We start from the raw sequence: 19,107 nt of genomic DNA, 5'->3' as shown, positions 1-19,107 counted from the left end.
TCACCGTTTGTGGCGGAGGGGTCACTTATCCTAGCCACTTTATGGTCATGGTGACTTTTTTTTGTTTCCCCTATTGCATCCTTTCCATGTACATTGCGATGGAAGACAACACGGAGTGCTTCTCTGCCAGTGGCCTCTAGCCTCAGCCTGAATATGCCAGTGAGCCCCCAAAATCCACTTCCTAGTTGACCATCCAGTAACTCCACTGACTGGTGGGTGCCTCCATAGGGATTTACTCCCCTAAGAGAGTTAGAAACACAGCTGCCTGCTTCCTGCACATGTAGTGTGTTTGCTGCAGAAGCACGAGAGAGATTGATAGAGCATACTGCTGTACGGAAGGATGTACATCCCTGCTTCACTGAGGACTGCTAAGCAACAAGGTAAGCTGACCGTTTTTGTGACTGCATTACTTGGCATGGGATGCCAAGGCACAGCAGGATGCTATGAACATCCAGGTAGGTGCTAAGTGAACAAGCAAGCAAGCAACCTTAAGATACAATCTAATCTAATAATCAAGCTGGGTGCCCGTCACTGTGTGCAAAGTGTACCCTCTGCAACCTCTTAGTACGAGTTGCTCTTGTGTCCTTCAATGCAAGTCTGTGCTTAGAGCACACTGCCAGTGAATAGTAGAGGCGTCAAGATGGTTTGGCAGGTATCAGATGCTAATACCTGTAGATGATATATTGGTGCCCAGTGTCCAGCAGAGAGGTGGTTCACAGCAAGCAGCAAGCTAGATCCTCCAGGCACAAGTTCAGGTTTCCTAGTTGTGTTTTTCTGATGTCTAGCTTTTTGGCAAAATGAAAGCCTGAATATTAAATTAAATGAGTTGCAGCATTTTACAGGTATTAATCCCTGTCAACTGACAATTTGTCACTTTTTGAAAATTTAGCTATGCTACTTGTGCAAAATGATTTGGAGATGCCAGTGTTGGACTGGGGTGTACAAAGTTGAAAATCACAACACCAGGTTATAATCCAACAGGTTTATTTGGAAGCACTAGCTTTCAGAGTACTGCTCCTTCATTCAGCATACTCCACAACCACCCTCCCCCCTGCAAAAAAACAAACTGTCCCAGTGATATGGCAATCCAGATCTTGAACAACTGGAGATGTATTTGGTCTCAAATTGAGGGAAACGTATGCAAAGTTCGATTGGATGCAAAACTCTTCTCAATATCAGCTTGATGACATGGATGAACCCACAAATGATACTAAAACAGCTTCTTGAAAGTTCACCCAATCAATTTTGAGAATAAAACACTTTCAGAATTTCTGTCAGAATTCTGGTTTGGCATGATGATTGATTATTTTGACATTGCAACATGCACATTAAAAGTATGGTGCATTTTAATAGCATGTATCTGCATGAAGCTTCATTTTACTCATTTATCTGCATGAATCTTCCAACAACCAACCGTAGATGTCACAGTGAACGTCAGATGCGCAGTATCAATTATAGTGCAGATTGAGAGACCGAGTCACAGTCTCATTAGGCCCTGTGAGCACATAAAATAACAACCCCCCCACCCCCAACCCCCCAAAGTATTTTAACAAATGTGATATATTATATTACCATTAAATGCAAACTTTAACAATTAATAACTAAATGTTGCTCGTGTTCCTGGTAGCTGCTGAGATAATGATAATTTTTAAGAACCAAAATGGGATCACATTAGAAAATAATTTCGTAAGCACTGCATTAGGTAATAGTCCCAACGTTTATTTGCTCTGCAGTCAGATTATACAGAATGTAAAAAAAAAGTTACTCCAGACTGCACATGGTATCGTAGCCACATACAGGAGGCATGGCTCGGAAATAAATATTTCTGACTTTACTATTTTTCAGAAGAGAATAGCGATGACTGGATGCATTCTTTCATACTTGCAATGTTACTTCTAAGGACATTTTTGTTACAAGGCAATCAGACAAGGAACAGACGAGAAATAAAAACGGAAATTGTACAGGTCTGAATTCATATTGCAAGCTAACAGGGGAGATGAGAGGGGAAAATAACTGCAAGTGATTCGGAAATATTGAGGAAACAAATACTATTATGAGGTGACTTCAATTATATCAAGATAATTTAATCAATCAAGGAACACATTTAGAATGTAACAAAGCATTTGTAAATCAGTGTAGCTCGAACATCAAGATATATTGATCTAACCATAAGCCATTTAGTGTCCAAAAGTGGGAAACAAAAATAACGTGTTTAGAAAGCTACTTGGCAGGTGCATTGGTGCGGAGTTTGAGAAATAAGACTGCAAAATGGATCTAGACGAAACAGAAGTAATCTTAATAGGGCCGTATTCTCAGGCATCTTTTAACCATGTGGAGGGTGGGATGCAGAAAACATACTTAGCATTACATATTCTCTGTTCACTCCTTTATCTTTCCCTTTAGAACTAGAAAGAGGAGGCTAATACGTATTATGGATTAAGTACTAGTCTGCTAAGACTGAATACATTTTATTTCAATGTTGCCAACACTCTACATCAATATCTGCATTCAGATTCACATAAGATTAATTTGTTGATTAGTGAAGGTAAAAGTTCAACTATTTTTGCTTTTTTCTAAATACAACATAAATTACAATTATCAGATTGCAAAGTATATTTAGAATGAATCATTTCAAAATCAGGTCAATTGTAATTGGTAATGTGAAGCAGGCTGCTTTTCACACATTAGCTACAATTTTCCCTTTAAACATAGTTCATTTCATAACGATCTGAATAGTGCAATGAATTTGTTTTTACATTACCTCCTCGAACAACTCCATTGGTACAAATGGCTGACATAGAGATACCTGTTACGACAGTTACCACTGAACTCAGGCAAATGACGATGACTCCAAGACCTGCAAAGAATTCCAGATATATCTTAAACCTGTTTCTTGTACATAATCATCAACACAGCAACTCGTTAACTTACGAGTCTGGAACCTGAAATTTACCAAAATTAAAAAGGTGTCTGTAATGGTCCCATTTTGGACGGAATGCCTGAAATGTATTAAGATGAAAGGAATCTGTAATGGTCCCATCCTTGGGCAGAATACTTAAAATGTACCAAAATTAAAGGCATTTTTAATGTTCCCATCCTTGGACGAAATACCTGAAAAGTACCAAAAATTAAAAGGATCTGCTAGCGTCCTGTCCTTGGACAAAACATCTGAAATGCACTAAATTAAAGAAACCTTGAAGGGTATCATCCTTGAAGGGTAGTCTAGAAACATCAAATATCATTACCTCATCCAGACTGAAAACATGACTTCAGACTTCACACAATTGTCATCTTGGCAACATAGTTAAGACCTGAACTCTCAAGAGCCGGATAGCTAAACAGAGTAAAGCACTGCCAAGAGGTTATTGACTGACCATAATCAGTTCCGCGTTTTGGTGACCCAAGTATAACGAAAATCATTACCTCCACGAACACATCCATTTGTTGAAATCAAAGATTGACAACCCAGTAACTAACATTACTACAGTAGCTAGAAGGATAACAACTCCGAGACTTGTCAATAATGAACTTATATACAGTTATAGCAAACTGAGGCACCACCTTATGTTGTGCACTCTTTGAATGTTGTCTTAATTTCAGACAGCCGGTAAACCAGATCACTTTATTGATGCACTTCGACATTTCTAATGTGGAGAATCTAAGCTGCTCACATGCATAAATGAAAATGTTGGAACCTGAATACTAAAAAGATATAAAATTTCTTGCAACAAATTTTATGACAATTAAAAGAATTCATGTTCAGCCATTCAAGGAAATTCTACAAAAGTAGTTGAACACAGGTCATATAAATCCATATTATTTGTAACATATTTGTAAAAAAAATTCAGCACCGTTGAATGTACCAGGATTTAAAATTCCATTATAGATATTGTTAAGTGAAATAAATCAATAAAAACAAAATGTACACATCATTGAAGAGTTAATTTAGGACAATAAACAGAACAATTAGCTATCAACAAGAACAAAGGAGATAAAACAAATGCTGCAAAGATCAAACAATGTTTAATAAAATAAAAATGCTCTCACGTTGTCTGTATTAGTTAAATTTATACCCGGGCAACCTGTAGCCAGCTATCTGCTATGGACACTGCACATAATTTAAAATGGATAGTTGCACAATGATGGGATTGGCTTTTACCTTTTCGCACAATATTCCCTAAATCATTTGGAAGGAATCACCATGAGCATGCTGTAGTGATGTCCAGGCTTTACCATGTTAAGCCACCATTATGTTTTTATTGTGGTAGGAGCTATTCCAGTTTCAAATTAATAAATAGCTGTAGTAAGCAGTCAATGCCTGCTGAGCTGCATTATTGTCACTGCTAGACAGCCAGAGGTGTTTACTAGTTGCAGAGAAAGTTAATAATTTATCGGGAAACCACAGCATTTACCAGACAATGATTCCCTCAGGTTGCTTTAAAAAGGAAAATATTTTAATATGACCAGAAAATGATGGAATTGTTGAGTCTATAGTGAAAAAGAGATAGATGAGGCATACAACGATAAAATGTAGAAGTTAATACAGGCAGTTTTTGTTCAAATCATTTTTCCCCTGAATTGGCCATATGACCAAAGCCACCACTTTACTGCCTGTCCCTACGTGCCTAAAGTTTCCCAGAACTACTGCGACTCAACGGCAATCAGTCAAGACAAAAGGAGTACAGCAGTGACACCAAATGGTCTTATTTAGCCTGAGAAGGTGACACATGATGACAACGGAATATATAGTTAGAGTATGTACAGCGGGATGGTGGGTGAAGACGATTATTGGCTTCCAATTATTCAATCAGAACAAATTATATTCATGAATAATAGGACTAGCGCTAACAACAGAAAGAGTGTCTAGAAAAATAGCAGTCTCTTCCCTCCAATTGTCCACGTACAACTGAAAGATGGTTTACATAGGTCATATGATAACCACTTTGTCAACGGATATAAAAATGAGGATCCAACGAATTCTCATGCAAATAACTTTCCAGACCAAAAGTAGGTGCAACTCTCTTGTCAATTATCTGTTGGCATAAAACAGTTCACCTAATACATACAATTTTTCGATTTGCAAATAAAACATGATCCGGTGTGGCCATTTTCTGAGGGTGAATACAGCATTTGCTGGCATTTTAAATTAAATGTCATTAACTATTCCTACTGTAAGCTGTAAAAACCAAATTTAAATATTTGAGTGAAAGAAACAGCAACTTTAATTCCTAATCCTAAGAAAATTTACATTTTAATTTGAAGAAAAGGTATAGCTGCATGCCGAAAAGAATTTAACCTTCCTGATTGGTTGCAGCACAGGTTAAGTGAGGAAAGGCCAAAGAGGCAAGTACAGTTCAGGGGTGCCAATTACGGGAAAACAAAATCTTAGAAGCATTAAGGAACTTGTCTCAGAAAAGGAAAAGTTTATGATTAAATCTTTTGATTGAAGCAAACCTACGTTTTGATGCGAAAAACATTAAGATTTGTTGGAATCTCTTCACATTTTTCAACAGTTTACTTGTTAACAGAATGTAGTAAAATAGCATCGCATTGAATGTTTGTTTCTTTTTAAAAATAGATGTTTTAATTATCAGAAGGCAAGACAACATCCGGAACTCTTCCACAGCCATTATGGCAGTAAAACAACATAAGACTTGGCCAGAAACAAAATAAACTTCTATTTTCCCAGAGGATCACATATCTATTGCTACTTTTATACTGAATTTTATAAAAGGGCAAAAGGGATGTACTCTTAGCACAGATGGAGATGAACATGTATAACATGATCATTATTACAGCAACATGGATGGAAGGTGATCCAAACGCTGGAGGTATTTTACATATCAGAATGACTGCAAGCTGGGAAAAGGTGATGGAATAGCTTTATTAATGAAGGACAACATTAGTTCAGTGTAGAGAGATGGACTTAGTTTGAAAATGTTGTGTAGCTTGGGCAGAGGTAAGATATAGCAAAACAGGAGATTCACTTGTGGGATTAGCTCATTGGCTCTCTAACAATAGTTAGAGTTCTGGACAGAGAATACAGTAAAAATAAATGGGGCAAGAAAGAGATGAACTGCAATAATCACAAGTGACTTTAATGTACATGCAGTTTAGGAGAATATTATAGGTTTAAGATAGGCAGGGAAATATATTTAAGAGACTGTTTTGGAACAATTGCTTATAAAAGTAATTTCAAGCACCATCCAGGAAGCAGGCTAATCTAGATCCGATCATGTGCAATGAGACAGAATTAATCAATAATTTCACTGCAAAACAAGTCCCAAAGTGCCAGTGATCACAACACAATTGAATTTCATGCAAACTCTGAAAGGGAGAGGTGACAGTCCTCGTTGTTTAAAACCTAAAGGTAATTATGATGTTATGTAGGTAAAGTTGACTAAGGTGAATCAGGAAACTAGGTTAAAAAGTAGGACAATAAGGTTAGAGTAGCAGACTTGGGAGTTACTTAATAACTCGTTTCTCTTTGTGAGAAAGAAGAAAGGCTCTTGGCAAGGATGCATCATCCAAGGCAAAATAGGAAGTTGAGAGTAGCACTGAAAGAGACACTGTACATATCTGCATGTTAGTAGTAGTCAGAGGATTGGTCAGATTTTTAAGAACAAAAGAAGGACTGAAAAAAGATAAAACAGAATAGGAGAAAAAGCTAGCTGGTAATAAAAACACATGGCAAATGTCTACAAGTATTGAATACAAGGAGCAGCAACTAAACCTAGGTGTTGGACATCTTGAATGTGTTTGGGGAATTGACCATGAAAAATAAGGCAACGGTGAAGGCTTTGAACAGGTAACGTGCATCCGAATTCACTGTACAAGACTTAGAACAGCTCCCAGAGATAACTGAAAATCTAGAGGCGGTAGACAAGTAGTTAATTTAAACCTTCAACAATCATAACTATCTTTTGTGCCAGGTAATGACTCCAATCAGCTGAGTGTTTTCTCCCCAAATCCAACCAACTCCAGTTTTCCTAGGACTCCTTGACATCATATGATATGGAATTTAGCTCTTTTGTTCATGTTTGAACTAAAGTTGTAAGGAGGTCAGGAGCTGAATGGCTTCTAAGAAGGAGTCTAAAACTTGAGTACATGGATTTAAGACAGAGGAGGATAACATAATTCTCTCAAAAAGATCTTATAGCACGTGAAATTCTTTTCCCTATAAAATGGCAGTGGAGCCTGGGGCATTGGATTTATTTCAGGCTAAGTTAGATTTTTGAAAAACAAGAGAATCAAAGGTTATAAGGGTGTAGACAGGAACATGCAACTGAAACAACAACCAGATCAGCCAGTGTTCCTGCATGATGGAGTAAATGTGAAGGGTCAAACAACTAGCTCCAGCTCCTTACGCACATGTTGCGATTATGCATAAATATAAAATGATTTACTGAGCCAAGAAAACAAATGTCTTTGACATATTTGCTTATGTAAGGATTAAGAATCAAAATGGAGATCTTTTAGCAGGACAAACAAAATTAGCACAAATGTTCAGCATGTTATTTTTCGCCAGAGACAACCTTTCTTATCATAATAGCAGATTTTCTTAATATACAGTTTTAATGATTTTTAATGTGGGAGCTAAATATTCTTTTCCCAAAGCAACAGTATTGCCCAAGTTCAACTTTGTCACCCACTGCTATTAGCCCATCAATTTTTGTTACCCAAGTTTCAACAATGACAATCAGGCCATTTAGTACTTTAAACAATTTTTTTTTCAAAGGCTCTCCTATAGACAATAAAAAGTATTTGCCAAAATAGGATCGATGCTGGGTCCACTTCTTTTCATCATTTACAAAAAGGATAGGAGGTATAGTTAGAACGTTTGCAGGTGACACCAAAATTGGAGGTGTAGTGGACAGCAAAGAAGGTTACCTCAGAGTACAATGGGATCTTGATCAGATGGACCAATGGACTGAGGAGTGACAGATCGAGTTTAATTCAAACAAATGTGAGGTACTGCATTTTGGAAAGGCAAATCAGAGCAGGACTTAGACAATTAATGGTAAGGTCTTGGGGAGTGTTGCTGAACAAAAAGAGACCTTGAAGTGCAGGTTCATAGTTCCTTGAAGGTGGAGTAGTAGGTGGATAGGACAGTGAACACACTTGGTATGCTTTCCTTTATTGGACAGAGCATTGAGGAGTTAGGAGATCATGTTGTGACTGTATTGGACATTAGTCAAGCCATTTTTGGAATATTGTGCGCAATTCTGGTCCCCCTCCTATCGGAAAGATGTTGTGAAACTTGAAAAGGTTCAGAAAAGATTTACAAGGATATTGCCAGGGTTAGAGGATTTGACCTGTAGTAAGAGGCTGAATAGGTTGGGGCTGTTTCTCTACAGCGTCAGAAGCTGAAGGGTGACTTATAGAGATTTATAAGGGCATTGGATAGGGTAAATAGACAAGGTATTTTCCCTGGGGTGGGGGAGAACTAGAGGATATAGGTTTAGGGTGAGAAGGGAAAGATTTAAAAGTGACTTAAGGGGCAACTTTTTCAGGCAGAGGGTGGTGCATGTACAGAATGAGCTGCCAGAAGAAATTGAGGAGGCTGGTATGATCACAACATTTGATCCCCTTGGATGATGAGAACAGAGGAACTTCTCGTCAAAAGAAAGGCAGGTTACGTAAGGTGGAGGTAGCAAGGATCTTGCACAGCTTTAGAGGAAACAGGCTTGCTAGAAAGGAGCTTAGAAATGGACTGAGGAGAGCCAGGAGGGGGCACGAAAAAGGCTTGGCAAGAAGGATTAGGAAGAACCCAAAAATGTTTTACTCATACGTGAGGAATAAGAGAATGATCAGGGAGAAGGTAGGGCCGATCAGGGATAGCGGAAGGAACTTGTGCGTGGAGTCTGAGCAGATAGGGGAAGCCCTAAATGAGCTTTTTGCTTCGGTTTTCACCAAGGAAAGGGAACTTAGAGGAGTTGGGATACGGTCTTGACCAGATCACAATTGATGAAGATGATGTGCTAGAAATTTTGGAAAACATTAAGATTTATAAGTCCCCAGGGCCAAACCAGATTTATCCTAGGATGCTCCGGGAAGTGAGAAAGGAGGTTGCTAAGCCTCTGGTGAGGATATTTGCCTCTTCACTCTCCACGGGAGTCGCACCAGACGACTGGAAGGAGGCGAATGTTGTTCCTCTTTTCAAGGGCAATAGGGAAATTCCTGGCAATTACCAGACCAGTCAGTCTCACATCTGTGGTCAGCAAAGTTGTGGGAAGAATTCTGAGGGATAAGATTTATGAATATTTGGCAAAACATAGTGTGATTAACGGCAGTCAGCATGGCTTTGTGAGGGGCAGGTCATGTCTCACAAATCTTATTGAGTTCTTTGAGGAGGTGTCAAGACAGGTCGACGACAGTCTAGCATGGATGTGGTGTATATGGATTTCAGCAAGGCCCATGCTGATCCCCATGGTAGGCTTATTCACAAAATCAGGAAGTATGGGATACAGGGAGATTTGGTGATCTGGATTCAGAATTGGCTGGCTGACAGAAGGCAGAGAGTGGTTGTAGACGGAAAGTATTCTGCCTGGAAGACAATGTTGAGTGGGGTCCTGCAGGGCTCTGTACTTGGGCCTCTGCTCTTTGTAGTTTCTATAAATGACTTGGATGGGGAGGTTGAGGGGTAGGTTAGTAAATTTGCAGATGACACAAAGGTTGGAGGTGTCGTCGATAGTATAGAGGGCTACTGCAGGCTGCAGCGCAACATAGGCAGGATGCAGAGCTGGGCTGAGAAATGTTAGATGGAGTTCAACCTGGATAAATGCGAAGTCATGCATTTTGGAAGGTCAAATCCGAATGCTGAATATAGGATTAAAGACATGATTCTTGGCAGTGTGGAGGAACAGAGGGATCTGGTGTGCAAGAACATAGTTCCCTCAAAGTTGCCACCTAAGTGGATAGAGTTGCTAAGAAAGCATATGGTGTTTTGGTTTTCATCAACAGGGGGATCGGGTTTAAGAGCTGTGAGGTTTTGCTGCAGCTCTACAAGTCCCTGGTGAGACCACACTTGGATTACTGTGTCCAGTTCTGGTCGCCCTACTATAGGAAAGATACAGAGGCTTTTGAGAGGGTGCAAAGAAGGTTTACCAGGATGCTGCCCGGACTGGAGGGCTTGCCTTATGAAGAGAGGTTGAATAAGCTTGGACTTTTCTCTCTGGGAAAAAGGAGGAACAGAGGAGACCTGACCAAGGTATACAAAATAATGAGAGGAATAGGTAGAGTCAATAGCCAGAGATATTTCCCCAGGGCAGGATTGACTGGTATGAGAAGTCATAGTTTGAAGATATTAGGAGGAAGGTATAAAGAAGACATCAGAGGTAGGTTCTTTACGCAGAGTGTTGTGAATGCATGGAATGCATTGCCAGCGGTGGCGATAGAAGCGAAGTCACTGGGGACATTTCAGCGACTGCTGGACATGCACATGGACAGCAGTGAGTGAGGGGTGCGTAGGTTGTTACTATATTTTACATCAGGATTAAGTCTCGGCATAACATCGTTGGCCAAAGGGCCTGTTCTAGGCTGTACTTTTCTATGTTCTATGAAAGGCATCTGAATAGAGGGATATGGGCCAAGTGTTGGCGAATAGGACTAGATTAGGTTAGGATGTCTGGCTGACATGGAAGAATTGGACCAAATGGTCTGTTTCTGTGCTGTGCATCTGTATAACTCTATATCTTCCTCCCTCAGTCTCTGCAGAGTACAGATTCCATCTTAACTCATTCTTTCCCGAGTTCACTGTCCTCTTACCCTCCATGTAAATTTCCCAAATGCATTTACCTAGCCCTGTGTGTTCATGCAAATCGCATTTGATCAATCACATCTAAGCTTCTCTCTTCCTTGAGTCAGTCTCCACCCAAATTCCTTTCCACACCCAATTTGAACTTCTCTGGGCTCCATCCTTGCATTTTAAAAGTCTGAATGTTGGATGCTGTTCCCTATTGATTTGCTTTATTGCACTCATCTGCATTTCGGTGCTCTGCACTCTAGTGAAACCATTACCCTCATTCACCATGGCCACAGCCCCTCTATGACTCTCAACCTCATTCCCTTCATCCAATGTACACAGATTTTTTAAGGGTATAGTGGACTACTGGTTTTGGCATCTAATGACAGACTGGGTTAGACCATATAAGCACTCAGACACGCTTTCCAGAATTATCCAGTAATTCAAAAGCTTCTTTTCTTGATTGCAAACAGTATTCATTACCAATCACATTGTTGGAGATGAGATTAGAGGAGATAGAAGTGGGAGGAGCTCATTATTTATTTTTTGGTAAGATGGAGGACAATATGATCAGCTGCCTCTGCCAATTTCTCTTTCTGCGAGAGGACTAGGCTGTAGTGATTGGAACGAGGTCAGCCTGGTGGATCTTAAGAGTACAAGTTCTCTGATTGGACCAAGTTTACAGCCTCAATCATGCAGTCCTGGTTGACAGATATAGAGTGTGTTAGGGGTTTTGCCCACTTAAAGAGCCAGCTCTGAACTAGTTGGGTCAGAATTACATACTGTGCACATGTAAATAAAGGATGACATGGTGACAGGATGCTGGCCTTTGTGGAACTATTGCACAGGCGAAACAGTTAGTAACCAAAGCAAAAATTTATATTTTTGTGAATTTATAACTCGTCATTCCACCATGTGCCCCTCAAAGGATTTCCAAAACTTTATTGAATAAGATAGACTGTTTACCAAAAAGTTAACAACTGGTACCTTGGCATCAATCCACAATTTTTGACAATTCCTTATTTAAAAACTGAAAAAACTATAGATGTTGTAAATCAGAAACAAAAACAAAAAGTTGCTGGAAAAGCTCAGTAGGCCTGGCAGCATCTTTGAAATCGACATTAACATTTCCGGTCCAGTGATTCTTCCACAGAAGTGATGGTATCTGGGAAAATGTCAGTTTATATGCAGAGGATAGGGTGGGGGAGGAGGTAAGGAGTAAACAATAGATAGAGATAGAGCCCAAAGAGAGAGAAGAACACTTGGGAATATTGCTTGCAATTCTGGTCTCTTTCCCATCAGAAGGAGGTTGTGAAACTTGAAAGCACTCAGAAAAGATTTACAAGCATGTTGCCAGGGTTGGAAAATTTGAGCTATAGGGAGAGGCTGAATAGGCTGGGGCTGTTTTCCCTTCAGCAGAGGCTGAGGGGTGACCTTATAGAGATTTATAAAATCATGAAGGGCATGGGTAGGATAAACATACAAGGTATTTTCCCTGGGATGGGGGAGTCCAGAACTAGAGGGCATAGGTTCAGGGTGAGAGGGGAAAGATGTAAAAGGGACTTAAGGGGCAATGTTTTCACACAGAGGGTGGTACGTGTATGGAATGAGCTGCCAGAGGAAGTGGTGGAGGCTGGTACAATTACAGCATTTAAAAGGCATCTGGGAGGGTTAGATGAATAGGAAGGGTTTAGAGGGATATGGGCCAAGAGTTGGTAAATGGGACTAGATTAGTTAGGATATCTGGTCAGCATGGACCAGTTGGACCAAAGGGTCATTTCTGCGCTGTATACCTCTGACTCTATAACAGTAGGACTGACAAAGGAGTTGATAACAATCTGGGTGGGAGGGTGAATATCTGTTAAAGGAGACAGTGGCTAACAATAGGTAGTGTGCAATGGATAGGGGGCTAGGACATGGGAGAGTTCAAGCCCTAAAATTATTGAACACGATAGCACATCCAAAAGATGCAGGGTCCAAGAGTGGAAAGTGAGATGTTGTTCTTCCAGCTTACACTGAGCTTCACTGGAGCACTGCAGCAGGCAGAGACAGAGGTTGGCCAGGGAACAGGGTGGTGTGTTCAAGTGGTAGACAGATTGCTCAGAGTCTTTATTGCGGTCAGAATGGAATAATCCATGAAATGGTCACCCAGTCTACTCTTCACTTCTCCAGTGTAGGGAAGGCCTCGTTGTGAGCAGTGAATGCAGTAGACTAGATTGTGTACTGTGCAGCTAAAGTGCTGCTTCACCTGGAAGGTGTGCTTTGGCCCTTGGAGTGTATGTGCATGGTTAAATGGGCAGATGTTATACCTTCAGTGGTTGCCAGGGGAAGGTGCTGTCTTCTTACTTACCATCCTACCAGCATCCACATGCAGAAGATCATCAGCCACCATTTCCACCATGTCCAGTGAGGTGCCACCACTAGACACTTATTCCCTTCCCCTCCTCGGTCCACTGTCCACATGGACCGGTGCCTCCAGGACTCCTTGGTCCACTCTTCTTTCACTTCCAATACATCCCCACAGCACCTTGCCTTAAAAATCGCCAAAGGTGTAACATCTACCCATTTATCTCCTCAGTATCCAAGGGCCCAAACATAACTTACAGGTGAAGCAGCACTTTACCTGCACTTCTCACAATCTAGTTTCCTGCAGTCACTGCTCATAATGTGGTTTCCTTTACACTGGGGAAAACAAAGCGTAGATTGGGTGACTGCTTCGTAGAATATCTGCATTTTGCCTGCAAGGACCCTGAGCTTCACGTTGCCTACCACTTTAACACATACCCCATTCCGTGGCTAACATCTCAGTCTGTGGCCTGCTGCAGTGCTCCAACAAAGCTCTGCGCAAGCTGGAATAACACCACCTCATTTTCCACTTAGAGTCTGGAGGCAGCAGTGTCCCTGTTTTGAATTCAATAATTTGAACTCCCCCATGGCCTAACCCCCCTACCCCTGTTATCACAGTCTGCCATTAGCCATTTCCCTACCCTATATTACTCTACATTTGCCCCTGACTAATGCACCTAACCTACACATCCCTGAACACCATGGACAATTCACCGAACCTGCATGTCTTTGGATTATGGGAGGAAACCCACACAGACACGGGGAGGACGTGCAAACTCCAGTCACCAGAGGCTGGAATCGATCAGTGGTCCCTGGTACTGTAAGACAGCAGTGCTAACCATTAAGTCACCATGTTGCTTATCAGTGTTAGGGCTCTATCCCAACCGGTCATTTGCTCCTTACCTCCTCCTCCACCCTATCTTCTGCATTTAAACTGATATTTTCCTAGTTACTATCAGTTTTGAGGAAGGGCCATGGGAATGGTCAACATCAATTTTAATTTCTCTTCACAGATGCTGCCAAATCTGCTGAGTTTTTCCATCAACTTCTGTTTTTATTTCTTATTTTTAAGATTCCCTTTATGCTGACAATGTCAATACTAAAAAAAATACCAAAGGCTTGCTGCATCATTTGCAATTTACATAGATTTATTAGATGCTTTTAAACATATTTCTCTTCCAAACATTTGCCTTCAAAAAAAAACTTTTTTTATTTAACTCCAATTCATTTACGAGAGGTTCTCACTGAAATTAAGAGCTACTAGTCTGGCTTTAGCCTTATATATCCCATCAGAGAATAGAATTTTAGTGCACATTACTGTGTGCATGAAGGCTGGGTGTCCCTGTTTTGGTGTCACATATACCAAATTCTTTCCAGCTGTCCAACTCAAAGCTGGGAAACCTTTATCAACTTATGTTTATAGCCACTCAAACTGTTTGATCATAAGGGCTCAGTTCCTCCAGTATTCCCGGCCAGTTCCAAAGTCTTTACTCTGGTCAAATTATGACCTCAACTTCTGTTCACTCTCTTTTTGGACGACAAATACAAACTTTCCTCCTTTTACGTTAGGGATTCTTTTTGCAATGAATGCCTGGCTGAAGGGCTGGTGTATGGGAGAAGGATCCACATTTTTGGATCATTGGAATCTCTTTTGGGGTAGAAGTGACCTGAACAAGGACGGATTGCACCTAAATTGGAAGGGGACTAATATACTGGCAGGGAGATTTGTTAGAACTGCTTGGGAGGATTTAAACTAGTAAGGTGGGGGTTGGGACCGAGGGAGATAGTGAGGAAACAAATCAATCTGTTCTCAACTGTACCAGTCTCAGAAGTGAGTTAAATAGTCAGAGCAGGCAGGACAAAGCAGAAAACAAGGTAGGACTGATAAACTAAACTGCATTTATTTCAAAGCAAGGGGCCTAACAGGGAAGGCAGATGAACTCAGGGCACAGTTAGGAACATGGGCCCGGGATATCATAGCAAATACAGAAACATGGCTCAGGGATGGGCAGGACTGGCAGCTTAATGCTCCAGGATACAAATGCTACAGGAAGGATAGAAAGGGAGGCAAGAGAGGAGGGGGAGTGGCATTTTTGATGAGATAGTATTACAGCTGCTCTGAGGGAGGATATTCCCGGAAATACATCCGGGGAAGTTATTTGGGTGGAACTGAGAAATAAGAATGGGATGATCACCTTATTGGGATTGTATTGTAGACCCCCTAATAGTCAGAGGGAAATTGAGGAACAAATTTGTAAGGAGATCTCAGTTATTTGTAAGAATAATAGGATGGTTATGGTAGGGGATTTTAACTTTCCAAACAGACAGGGACTGCCATAGTATTAATGGTTTAGATGGAGAGGAATTTGTTAAGTGTATACAAGAAAGTTTTCTGATTCAATATGTGGAAGTATGAGAATCCAAAGGGTTTTTACAAATACATTAAGGACAAAAAGGTAACTAGGGAAAGAATAAGGCCCCTCAAAGATCAGTAAGTCAGCCTTTGTGTGGAGCTGTAGGAGATGGGGAGGTAATAAATGAGTATTTTGCATCAGTGTCTACTGTCAAAAAAGACATGGAAGATATTAGAATGTAAGGAAATAGATGGTGACTTCATTAAAATGTCCATATTACAGAGGAGGAAGTGCTGGATGTCTTGAAACACAGAAGTGGATCAATCCCCAGGATCTAATCAGGTGTACCCTAGAACTCTGTGGGAAGCTAGGGAAGTGATTGCTGGGCCTCTTGCTGAGAAATTTGTATCATTGATTGTCACAGGTGAGGTGCTGGAAGACTGGAAGTTGTCAATTGTGGTGCCACTGTTTCAGAAAGGTGGTAAGGATAAGCAAGGGAATGACAGACCAGTGAGCCTGACATGGGTGGTGGGCAAGTTGTTGGAGGCAATCCTGAGAGACAGGGTGTACAGTAACGCCTCGACATACAAACGATCCCATGCACATACAAATCGGTTTAAGAACAGGATTGTACGTAAACGTTTGCTTCAACGTACGTACGAAATTCCAGGTACGAATGCAAAAAGCCAGCGTGCAACCACATGGTTTCATTGTTCTGCTTTGCTACGCGCATGTTGAACGCGAAAGCTCTCGGGCCCCACGTGATCTCATTCAGTTTGTCTTTGGCGCGTGTGCTGTGAACAGCCGCCCAAGCATTCTTACGCTATCCAACAATGGGAAACATTGATTCAGTTTGCAAACTTTTTGGTTCGCGAACCAGGTCCCAGAACGGATTAAGTTCGTAAGTCAAGGCACTACTGTACATGCATTTTGAAAGGCAAGGACTGATTAGGGATAGTCAACTTGGCTGTGTGTGGGAAATCACGTCTCTCAAACTTGAAGTTTTTTGAAGTAGCAGCAAAGAGAATTGATGAGGACAGAGTGGTAAATGTGATCTATGTAGACTGCAGTAAGGTGTTCAACAAGGTTCCCCATGGGAGACTGGTGAGCAGGGTTAGATCTCACCAAATACAGGGAGAACTAGCCATTTGGATACACAACTGACTCAAAGGTAGAAGACAGAGGGTGGTGGTGGAGGATTATTCTTCAGATTGGAGCCTGTGACCAGAAAAGTGCCATAAGGATCGGTGCTGGGTCCACTACTTTTCGTCATTTATATAAACCATTTGGATGTGAGTGTAAGAGGTCTAGTAAGTTTGCCGATGACATCAAAATTGGAGGTGTAGCAGACAACGCAGAAGGTTAACTCAGATTACAACTGAATCTTGATTAGATGGGCCAATGGGCTAAGTGGCAGATGGAGTTTACTTTAGATAAATGAGAGGTGCTGCATTTTGGGAAATTAAGTCTTAGCAGGACTTATGCACTTAATGGTAAGGTCCTAGGGAGTGTTGCTGAACAGAGAGAGCTTGGAGTGCAGGTTCATAGCTCCTTGAAAGTGGAGTTGCAGGTAGATAAGATAGTGAAGGAGGCATTTGGTATGCTTTCCTTTATTGGTCAGAGTATCGAGTACAGGAGTTGGGAGGTCATGTTGCGGCTGTACAGGACATTGGTTAGGCCACTGTTGGAACACTGCGTGAAATTCTGGTCTCCTTCCTATCGGAAAAATGTTGTGAAACTTGAAAGGGTTCAGAAAAGATTTACAAGGATGTTGCCAGGGTTGGAGGATCTGAGCTACAGGGAGAGACTGAACAGGCTGGGGCTGTTCTCCCTGGAGCGTCGGAGGTTGAGGGGTGACCTTATAGAAGTTTATAACATCATGAGGGGCATAGATAGGATAAATAGACAAAGTCTTTTCCCTGGGGTGGGGGAGTCCAGAACTAGAGGGCATAGGTTTAGGGTGAGAGGGTAAAGATATAAAAGAGACCTAATGGGTAACCTTTTCATACAGAGTGGTACGTGTATGGCATGAGCTGCCAGAGGATGTGGTGGAGGCTGGTACAATTGCAACATTTAAAAGGCATGTGCATGTATATATGGATAGGAAGAGTTTGGAGGGATATGGACCAAGTGCTGGCAGGTGGGACTAGATTAGATTCCCTACAGTGTGGAAACAGGCCCTTCAGCCCAACAAGTCCATACCGACCGTCCAAGGAGTAACCCATCCAGATCCATTTCCCTCTGACTAACGCACCTAACACTATGGGCAATTTAGCATGGCCAATTCACCTGACCTGCACATCTTTGGACTGTGGGAGGAAACCAGAGCACCCGAAGGGAACCCACGCAGTCACGGGGAGAATGTGCAAACCCCACACAGACAGACAGTAACTAGAGGCCGGAATCGAACCAGAGTCTCTGAAGCTGTGAGGCTTGCTGCCTTGGGTTGGGATATCTGGTCGCCATGGACGGGTTGTACCGAAGGGTCTGTTTGCGTGCTGTACATCTCTAAACTCTAAGTTCATATTCCTATCCTAGAACCATGTTTACTTTGAAGTCTTCTTTCAGAATGTACAGAACACATGAGTGTGAGGTGAGAGCAAGGACCGGAGAGGGGCTGCCAGGAAGGTAAATTCTTCTTTTTAAAATAAAAAAAACTTACCTCGTGGGATCAGCAGTCCCCATTTTTGCAGCAGCAGTGGCAAGGGTGAGAGCAAGAACCAGGGAACTGCCGAAAAGGTAAATTCCTTCTTTAATAACTGATCTCGTGAATAGGAGGAGGGCAGGCTGAGTAGGAGCAGACACGGGACTGCTGAGTAAGTGAGGTAAAACATTTGGATGGTTGCTTTACCTAAGCACTACTAAGATAGTGTCTTCCACTAATCCTCCTCCTGTAACCAAAAAAAAGGTTCTGTGCGCCGTTTTGGTAAGGTTAGTTTTTTCCACTAGTCCCTTTGGGAATTCAGCTCCTCGGAAACCGTATTAGGGAACTGGAGTCGGAGCTGGATGAACTTCTGATTATTCAGGAGGTGAGGGGGGGGAATAAATAGAGTTACAGGGAGGTTGTCCCAGCTCAGGTACGGGACAAAGGTAGTTGGGTTACAGTCAGGGGACGGAAAGGGAACAGGCAGGCAGTACAAGGAATCCCTGTGGTCGTTCCCCATAATAATAAGCATACAATTTTGGATAATGTTATGGAGGACAACTTACCAGGGGAAAACCATAGTGGCCAGGTCTCTGGCACTGAGCCTGGCTCTGTGGCTCAGAAGGGAAGGTGCGAGAATAGAAAAGTGCCAGTGGTAGGAGTCTCAATAGTTAGAGGAACAGACAGGAGATTCTGTAGTCACGATCAGGACTCCTGGAAGGCATGTTGCATCCCAGATGCCAGGGTCACAGATGCCTCTGATCGAGTGTACAGGATTCTGAAGAGGGAGGGTGATCAGCCAGAAGTCGTGGTGCACATTGATACCAATGACATAACCAGGAAAAGGGATGAGGATCTAAAAAAGTGATTTCAGGGAGTTAGGAAATTACAAAGTAGAATGAGCAGAGTAGTAATCTCAGGATTACTAGCAGTGCCACATGCTAGTGAGGTGAGGAACAGGATGTGAGTGCAGTTAAACACTCACAGGGCTGGTGCAGGAAGGAGAGCTTCAGATATGT

The 19,107-nt window shown here is 41.7% G+C and overlaps 1 protein-coding gene across 1 annotated transcript in view; it reads right to left on the bottom strand.

Moving 5' to 3' along the window:
• The window catches only part of LOC122542462 (solute carrier family 12 member 1), a 135,825-nt gene that overhangs the window by 92,618 nt on the left and 24,100 nt on the right, over positions 1-19,107 (bottom strand). Inside the window, exon 4 of the mRNA XM_043680182.2 lies at positions 2,762-2,857. Within this exon, the coding sequence (XP_043536117.2) occupies positions 2,762-2,857 (96 nt within the window). The remainder of the gene's footprint in view (positions 1-2,761; positions 2,858-19,107) is intronic.

The sequence above is a fragment of the Chiloscyllium plagiosum genome, unplaced genomic scaffold (assembly GCF_037043375.1).
Source record: "Chiloscyllium plagiosum isolate Xiang-an unplaced genomic scaffold, Cpla_swu_hap1 HiC_scaffold_42, whole genome shotgun sequence".
In the NCBI taxonomy this organism is placed as follows: domain Eukaryota; kingdom Metazoa; phylum Chordata; class Chondrichthyes; order Orectolobiformes; family Hemiscylliidae; genus Chiloscyllium; species Chiloscyllium plagiosum.
Note: the sequence above shows the minus strand (reverse complement) of the source record. Positions and strands in the feature narration are given on the sequence as shown.